Source organism: Aristolochia californica, unplaced genomic scaffold (assembly GCF_029961685.1).
Source record: "Aristolochia californica isolate CCGP_79_NKW_82.1479 unplaced genomic scaffold, dmAriCali1.0.hap1 SCAF_2, whole genome shotgun sequence".
NCBI lineage: Eukaryota > Viridiplantae > Streptophyta > Magnoliopsida > Piperales > Aristolochiaceae > Aristolochia > Aristolochia californica.
Genome location: NW_027181881.1, coordinates 50,134,201 through 50,143,548, shown reverse-complemented (window position 1 = coordinate 50,143,548; position 9,348 = coordinate 50,134,201). Strand labels below are relative to the sequence as shown.

The following is a 9,348-nucleotide window of genomic DNA, read 5'->3' as shown; positions in this document are numbered from 1 at the left end:
TCTTTTCTTGCATCTTTTGAAAAAGTTCAATAAAAACATCAAAATGTAACGACGAGGAAGGTCCACAATCATTTTTAAGGATAAAAGCGTTGTCAAGTCAGTGTGGACAACTTTTGACTCATATAAGTTTCAAAGTGTAGAAGGATCTCCCATTGCAAATCATTTAAGGCTTGTATCGTCAAATCTCAAGCAGTTATTGATAAAACAGAGAATCGTTTTATTTTCAAATAATTTTTTCTTTGATTTAGAAAATTAGAATGATGATACACTGTTCATCCGTATTGCCTCCATGGTAAAATAATCCAAGGTGAACTCCCTGATTTTTGGAGAACATAACCCATATGCTCATCACTAAGACAATGCATAAATTAACTCATTATGCTTACAACATAAACAATATTTGGTCGAGTATTGGATAAAAAGGTTAACTTACCAACCAATTTTTGATATATTTCTTCATTAGCTAGCACATGATTTGCACACTCTCCAAGTTTATGATTTTGGACAATTGGAGTGTCGGTTGGCTTACAATCTAGTAATCCAAACTTTTGTTAGCAAATCTAGCTCATATCTCCTTTGAGAAAGAAATATACATTTTCTCGATCTTATTACTTCAATTCTTAAAAAATATTTGTATTTTTCCAAATTTTCATTTCAAATTTAGATGTCAATTGTTCTTGAACTCTAAAGATCTTTTCCATGTCATCCTCCATAATAATCATGTCATCTACATAGATTATTAAAGTTGTTTCCTTTCCAAACCGACTTTTAAAAAATAGAGTATGATTTGAGTTGTTTTGTTTGAAGCCATATTTTTTCATAACCAAGTTAAATTGACCAAACCATGAATGAAGTGATTGTTTTAGCCCCAACTTACATACAACCTTAGTTTCTCATGATGCAACATATCCTCGTGGTATATCCATGTAGACCAACTCTTCAAGATCACTACGAAGAAAAACATTTTTTATGTCAAACTTATGCAATAACCAATATAGGTTTACTGCAAGGGACAATAATACTCCAATGGTATTTAGTTTTGCTACTGGTAAGAAAATCTTTTGATAATCAATGCCATATGTCTGTGTATATCTTTTTTGCCACAAAATCTTGCCTTATATCTTTCCATGGAACTGCATGCCTTGTCCATCCACATCTGATTGTTTTCTTTCCTTTCAACAATGAAACTAGGTCTATGTATTATTTTTTTTGTAGAGCATCCATTTTTTTTTTTAATAACTTGAACCCACTTTGGATCAGCTAATGGTTATTGTATTCCACTAGGAATTTTGCATGATAAAATAGAGAATCATTTTATTTTTGAATGAATTTCTCTTTGATTTACACTATTTATATAGGGCAATACAAGGGCATAATTAGAACGATGACAAGTTGTTCCTCTGTGTAATTGATCTGTAAAATCAACTCATGCCACCATAGCCAATCCGTAATTTTTCATGTTTGACCGATCACACTAATAGTTATACTTAATTTGATTATAATTCTATATGTTAAAGAAGAAAGAGTCATTGACATGTAATAGTCATATTGGCATCTCCTTTGTTTCCTTCTGCTTCTATGTATTCTGATCTACTGTCTTCCACTGATAATTTTCCATCCTTCTCTTCCCTGCTCTTGCCCCATAAAACACAGTAGAGACCTCCAACCATCAAGACTCCGCCTAAAACACTGAAACATAGAGTCCCCAAATACGATTAGTACTGAATCGGAGTTGACAATCAACTGTTACCAACTTGTTCTGATCATTCAGAAACGTAAAAGCTGAGATTACCTTCCCATGTTTATCATTTCACCCAGGAAAAAAACTGAGCAGATCATGGTAATGACTAGAGAGAGTGGGGTGAATACAGCAAGGAAAACAGGCCCCCTCTTCTCGACGCACCATGCCTGTAAGTAGAACGTGAAGCCTGTGACGACAATTCCCTGCCAAAGGATGAACTAAAAGGCTTCAGTCTTATAATATCTAATTAAAATTGGAAGCCAGATAACTGCATAGAAGAAGTCTTGGTTGCATAACTTACCGAGTACACAACGGCGAGGAGTCCGATATCCAGACCCAATTTCCACCTCGAAATGTCTCTATCGAAAGCTAGAGCAACAAAGAAAGACTGAATGGTACTGAGCAGGCAGAGTATAGTGGTGAAGAGAAGCTTTGAAGGGAAGCATTTCAGAACCGGGCCCTGTTAACAAACAAGATGGTTTCCACCTTCATTAGAAAAAAAAAATAAAAAAAAATCACCCCCACCCCCGTCTGCATCTATGCTTTATTTTGCTGGAGAGTACTAACCCCACGGCTAATGGATTCGAGCTTGCTTTTGATTGGATTCCTCGGTCGTGTCACATGAATTAGAGGAAAAGTATCGGGCTCCACCATTTTATAATTTACTAGAATAAGAACATTATTCGTCTACAAATGCACCCAAAGCTGTAGTTCTTCTTTATGAATCATCACTGGGATAGTATAATTCTTGAGTATAGAGGTTGATTGAGAGGTGGAATATGAAAAAATCTATGTGAAAGACATGAATCTAAAAGAAAATCCTCATATTTAAAAGTTTTAAGTATCTGGTGATTAATTTACTTAATTATTTTTAAGATAAACAGACCCAAAACTTCTTGTAGTTGAAGAAGTAAGCGAAGGGGAAAAAAAGGAATGATTCGATTCCATGATGGACAAGATTATTAAGATTTGGGTATCGGATTTAGGTCTTCCTTTATCATTTCTCTTTAGATGTATCTTTTAAGCTTTATAGTTAATTAGTTATAGAGGACTCACTTTGTCGGGGAATCGTTTCTTAGTCGGATCCACTTCCGTTTGGGGACTGTTGGATCCTCGTTTGGGTGGTCAAACTTTTCCATTTTCGTTTTTGTAAGCAAAGAGTAGCCAGCAGAGAGACTGGCGAACTTCACCTGGAGATACTTTCTTTTCCAAATTTAAAATAGTTTTGATACGATTCGTACTGGTCTAATAGAAGAAATTGCAAGACAGAAGGAGCATACCTGCAAGACAAGCCACATCCCCCACAGGAAGTTGGAGAAGAGCATGAGGAAGACTCCTTTGATCCAGGATTTGGTTGAGTGACCATGGTTTGGATCCGCATTAAGATGGTAATGATGATGGAAGGGATTAAGATGAGAGCCCTTGTAGAAGGCAATAACAGCTGCACCAGCTAAGCTTACTGCAATACCCACAGCCTTCACTGTTCCTGAGACCTTCTTGAGGTGAACGATTTCCATCCTGCAACACCATGTTTCCTTTTAATCTGAGTTGCATCCATTTGTTCATCAGTTGTGACAATGAAACTCCGTAAAAAGGAGGCGTTGGACTAAAATTACTGCTGCTACCTCAATAAAACGGCCAGGCCGAAGGTGATTGCTGGAAGGGTGTTCGACGTTGCAGCTGCCAATGTTGAGGTAGTGTAGCCGAGGGCGACGCCGTAAAGATTTAAGCTGCTTGTGATCCTGAAGTTCGAAAATCCAAGATCTAAGTAATTACTTAAAGAGTATACAACAAAGTGTTCTACACCTGGTGTTTTTCTGAAGTTCGAATGAATCAATTTGAGGTTTCAATGGCAGCTTCAGATCATGCAATATCAAAAAACCCAAATGGGATCTGAGTCTAGTAGATCGCTAGTGGCTATATTTTAAAAGCATCGGTATAACTTACCCAAATAAGGCGAGCAAGAACATCTTCAAGAAGACATTAAATGAAAGCTCAGGTACTTCTTTCCTAGCAATCGGACAGCTGAATAAGTTAAAAAAAATATAGAACGACTAGTAAAGGAGAAAACAGAAAAACGATAAGTGGAGACGCCGAGACCTAATTACCTTTCAAACAAAATAGCAACAGGTATCAAAAAGACGGTTGCGGCTGCCTGTCTATAGAATGTAAACACAAAGCAGCTCATCCCTGAATCTAGTGCTGCTTTCGAAAGAAGAAACATGCCAGCATAGATCGCTTGTACGAGAATAGCAATCAAGTATGGCTTTCTTTGATCCATGACAAGGAGAGTGATTCAGTCAAATGGACAGGAAGAAGAAGAAGAAGAAGAAGAAGAAGAAGAAGAAAAGTAGAGGAGGCAAGCCAAGCCAAGTGTTGGAGACCTTATGCATATTTCTTCAGGTGACAGATCACATATTTATATGATTTAAGAGTTGATACAAAAGCAAACTTGTTCATTATGTCATTGTTCTCCAATTTGTCTAATTACTAGTTAAATAATGAGGCACTCAACATAACCAGAGCTTTACTCGTTGCATTAAACAGAAGATGCAGCAGTGCCTCTAAGATTCTTTTGAGCCACCGACATACTTGTAGAACTGCGTTACCCATCAAACTCATATTTATACTTGTATAGTGTCTAGATAAAGTCAGTACTATACATCCAATTAGTTTAGAGCAATTATTATAATTGTATATTGACTTGATAAAGTCAGTGTATGCTTCCAACTAGTTTAGAACAATTACTTTTTTTTCTTCCCCCCCTTTTTTTTGTTTAATCGTTCCCATGCAGGTTACTAGCAACTGATCAATCAGTTAAGGCTCCAAAAGCTTGATGTTGGCTTAATTAACAGCAGAATTTGTCGGTTTAGGCTTTAGGCAGATGAAAATTAATTTTAAAGCATCCAATGTATCCTTATCAGTAACACAGTTCTTCATTAATGGTAAGAAAGGTGTAAATTTTCACTCTTGTGATAACTAAGTTTCGTCCTGCTCTTCTGAGATGAGATCATTTAATAACTTGCAATGATATAAACCTACTCGTCTCTTCGCTCTTTCTGGGTATGTATCCTAGTAGCTTTTTGGTTTCTTCATACGCTGAAAACGCGTTGAAGAAAGCCTCCAGGAGGGGTCTGTTCGTCTCGTTTAAAGCGGAAAGTTGATACTGGGTCAGGTTAGAAGCAACTTGTGGTCACGAACAGGAATGACAAGTAATGAACGAGCGAAGCCCTAAAAAGAGATGCATGGGCTCGTTGACGTATTACGTAAAGGAATCGCAAACCAGATAGATTCCTTTGTCGCACTAACGAGTGATAGGGAGGGGAGGAGCCATACGTTGGTGGTAAGATAGTCATGGTGGCAAATCGATGCTTTTTTTATGACGAGTTGTGTATCAGCGAGGTTTCAAGGCTCTAACAGGCGAACCCAGAAAGCAAGATGTTGATAGCTCATCCCCTGCGGTAGATTTTTCTTCTAGTTTGGGATCGAGATGATGTGAAGCAAAGGCAAAGGGAAAGCGGTGGAGCCCATACTAGCTAGCTGGTCCACTTTCTTCTTAACCATTTTAGTTAAAAAACGAAAGTGGTGAATTGCATCATGAACTGTGAAGGGCTTCCTTTGATTGACGAACAGAGACGAGGGCTTCATCTTCTTTTGATTGACGAGCAGAGACGAGGGCGTATCCGTGTGGAGAGATTTTACAGAAAGTGGCCTTCGGGATTGAGGACCCTATGATGTGTAGACATTCAAGAGTTTTAAGTACATACGCCCACCAAAAGATGATCTTTCCATGTGAAAAGAAAGGAATCTGCAAGGAAATTCAACAGGAAAGTAAAGATCGGAGTATCATCTCCGACCAAATGCATGGAGCAGATTCTTGAAGACACGTCTTACTAATCGAATTAATGGAGACGAAATAAATTAATGAAACATGTGTCGAGTGTGTCTTGTGATAAAGCTTGACTGCGACTATATCGAACGAATTCGGCATATGCACGATATGAAACTTTACCGGTCGGTGGGCTGGATGAACTTCGATTCCGCGTTTAATCCAAATCAATGTCATAGTTTCTGAACTGGTCCAGTATGAATTAAGAATCACGTTTGTGGGTCATCTTCCCATGAAGGAAGGAGAGCAGAGGGGTTGTCAAGAGCCTTGTGCCCTTTGTGCTCTTGTGATACTTTCCGACTCGATCAGAAGGGACTCAAAAGATGTGAGTCATTGAGGCATGAGGAAACGTGGTGAGAACATGGCGACTCTGGTGGCCCAAACAGGCGGCGATGTTTAAGACCATGCGATGGTATTTTGGAGTAGTCATTTTCTTTAGAAAGAGACTGGTCCGGTGCCATTGTAGCACGTGCTTGGGGTTTCATGCACCCATTTTTTTAATTCTAATGCTAATCATAATTATGACTTGGAACTGAAAAGAGAGCAAGAATTGGAAGTAGAAAAAGTAAAGTGAAAGATACGTAAGAAACATGAAGTCTGTGTTCTTGAATAGATTATTCAAAGCAACCAAATGTTAGGTACGTAATCAATAAGTAAAAAGCTCCAGAGCTGATGAAATGTGGAAAACAAGGCCCTTAAATCTATCACATAGTAGGTTGCCCCAACCTGGTGCCCATACCTCAAGTTGATCCCCACAAGACCATAACAATTCACCATGATTCAGAGTCAACATTCACAGTCGCCTACTCTATGACAACTCCCACTCTAGATCAAGTAGCCGTTTTCACCTTTGTAATGGCTTTCACTCTAGTACTAGGTAGCTCTTTTCTTAGGTTATCTCCTCTGGGATTTGAATAAGTGACATTGTACCTGCTATGATACCATGTGAAGTTAGATCCAAGTTTCATCCCAAAATAATTAACAAAGTTAGGAAACTTCTTTCCTAACTAATAAACCTAATATCTTTGTATATATTAATCCATGTGAGATTATTTTATAACAAAAAACTTGAGGAGGAGTTGAGGTTAGACCTTTTTTTTTTCTTTTGCGTGGAGGGCTTCCTCACCATGTGGTGATGTGAGGAGGAGGGCCATGCTTAATGAGAAAGGGAGGACAATAGTCACAAGATTCTATTTCACTTAAGCTATTAATAATATGCATTAAGATTGCCTCATAGCTCAAAAAGTTCCAAAGGATATTTTTGGTAGTATAATTGTTCCATTGGCCAAAATAACTCGTCATCAAAACTTCCTAGTAACATCGTTTGACTAAACAAGAGAGATACAATTATATTGGGCAAAAACCAACTCAAAAGAGGCAAGAAGAGTAAAATGTGCAAAAGGAGTTGACAACATACCAAGGAGTCTATCACTTCAGTAGGAAAATTAAAGTACTAGTGTGCCAAAGCCAAAAGGAGTCGATCCTTAAGTAGAAAAATGGAAATCCTGAAGTGCCAAAGCTCAAAGAAGTTGACTTCTTTAAATAAATAGTTTTGAACTAGAAAGGAGTCAACCACATTGTGCAGAGAAGAGCTTAAGAAATAAAAGGCGTAAAATCATTTGAAGAACTAACCCCTTTGTTAAGGTAGAACTTTAGAAGGGTTGAATACATCAAAAGTAATCGGACCTTTTGAAAGTCATGGCCTCTTTTGTGCAAAAGTTTAAATTTTCAATCTTTCAAGTTCAAATTTGGGAGATATAGGTCTCTAAAATTTGCAAGTTACATACCAATGTATTCAACAACAAAAATAAGATTTCATGCATATTTTTTTTAGAATATTTGGACTTATTTGACCTAGTTTTTATAAATGTTTAAAGTCTTGTTTTCTATCCATAATGACTATTATTTTATTTTTTTTACATTGGAGAGTTTTCTTTTTAATCAAAACTCACCCCAAATAGCCTCTAACTTTTCCACCGTGAACTCCAAACCTCGTAACCCCTCACACATGATTTGGAGAGTTTATGCCTTCTCAAAAACTAAAAAGGAAGTTAATGCGCCCTTCTCCAAAGCTAAAAAAGAAGTTAAGTTTAATAGTTTTCTCGATTGAGTTAAATCTTTTAGTGCTTGTCTTTTAAATTTGGTTTGAATACTTAGATCTTTGATTTCATAAAGTGTGCTAAGTTATCATTTTTAAGAACATATTTTGTTTAACACTTTCACGTGGAGTGCTTGTTTGATTGACTTTCGCCCAAAACTAGTTATGTGCCCCTGGTTTGATTATACTTGGTTGAGTGCAATGAAGTAGTACCATTGCACTTTTAAAATCATTCATGAAAGTTTAGATAAGCACTTGTGGGTTATACTTTGAAATCATTTTTTCTATTAAGTGGTTTAATGTGTTTTTTCTCAATTTGAAAAACTAATATGATATTTACTGTGAACTTATATTTTGAAATCTCAAATTATTAAGGACTATTTGAGTTGCTATACATTAAGTGGGTACTTAGCATTGATGTACCAATACACTTGTACTTATAATGTAAAATTTGCCTAATTGAAATGGTTGTTGTATGTGTTGTAGTGTAAGCAAGCAACTCTTGCTAGTACAATGCAAGCCTTATATAGGTATGTCCATCCTCAACTCAATTCGATTGTGAAAAGCCAATATGGTTGAGAGCAGAGGTTGAGAAGTCTTGCTCTTATTACTGGAAGCTTTAAGTCCTTGTTTAGACAAGTGGTGTTGAAAATTATTGTACGAGTTTCGGTTAGGTGAGCTTAGTGAGTTGTTGCTATAAATCCATGTGTTGGTCTAGGTTTGTGTGGCCTAGTTAGTTGTTGAAAAATCACTTTGTGGGTTTAGGTTGTGTATTTAAATAATATATACATTAAAAATCAAATATACTTATATTTTAGTAATTAAAATTTCATGTCTTTCACCTTGGTATCATTTTGAAGAATATCAATGTCGATGAAGGTTTTTCAATGGAGAATTAGGTTGCAGCGTAATAAGGTATAAAACCCATTGTAAATTTGTCTGGTCTCGAGTAAACGAACAGAACGGCCGAGGCCCGACTGAAATGGGATACGTCCTTGCCATCTGGCATCCCCGACTCTCCCCACCTCTTATCTGGTGTCTCTTCTGGAAGCCGGCAAGATCAGATCCTTAAATTCGTTCCATCACCAATATAAGTTCTCAGACCCAACAAAATCTGTACGTTTTCTATGGAAGCGCGTTCAAGAAAACAAAAGCCCAACTTTGATGGAAGAAAGACATCATCTCGTCCTCCCAAACCAAACCCTCCCGTTTCAAAAAGAGCCACCGTCTTCTGGTCTAACTCCGCATATGTGCCAGATGAGTGCTCAAGCGTAGGAAGCAATAATGGACCATTGCCTTCGCAGGTGGCACTCAGGAAGAGAACCCAGTTTCCTCTGATGCAGATGAGCGAGGAGGAACACAGGCTGAGAGAAGAGCTGGCTACGGAGATTGAGAAGGAGCTGGAGCGGGAGATAATGGAGGGCATCCTGGTTCTCGTTAGACGGCTCAGCGAGTTGAAGGCTAAGCAGATCGCTCATGGTCTCAAAGACTTGTGGTCGGATTATCCCATCGACTGTGGGAATCAGGCATTCAAGGGTTTTTCTGTTTCAGAAGATTGCAGGGAAGGCAGAGACGATGGACTTGATATGAGCTTAAAGAATCCCCAGAAGTTGAAACCAA

At 37.7% G+C, this 9,348-nt stretch overlaps 1 protein-coding gene across 1 annotated transcript; it reads right to left on the bottom strand.

Annotated features, from left to right (window-relative positions):
* Window positions 1–1,788: 1,788 nt before the first annotated feature.
* LOC137955506 (WAT1-related protein At5g64700) lies at window positions 1,789–4,022 on the bottom strand. The gene is made up of 6 exons (XM_068802478.1): window positions 3,850–4,022; window positions 3,689–3,751; window positions 3,367–3,483; window positions 3,022–3,259; window positions 2,043–2,201; window positions 1,789–1,944 (listed from the first exon to the last, which is right to left on the bottom strand). Exons 1-6 carry the CDS (start codon window positions 4,020–4,022, stop codon window positions 1,789–1,791), a joined length of 906 nt encoding a protein of 301 aa, XP_068658579.1.
* Window positions 4,023–9,348: the final 5,326 nt, after the last annotated feature.

Excerpts from the sequence above, each read along its gene's own strand:
- LOC137955506 (XM_068802478.1), bottom strand. The coding sequence starts at position 4,022 with ATGGATCAAAGAAAGCCATACTTGATTGCTATTCTCGTACAAGCGATC. Across the intron at positions 3,484-3,688 it reads TTCTTGCTCGCCTTATTTGG|GATCACAAGCAGCTTAAATC; the intron begins GTAAGTTATACC and ends TTCGAACTTCAG. Across the intron at positions 3,260-3,366 it reads GGCCTGGCCGTTTTATTGAG|GATGGAAATCGTTCACCTCA; the intron begins GTAGCAGCAGTA and ends ATGGTGTTGCAG.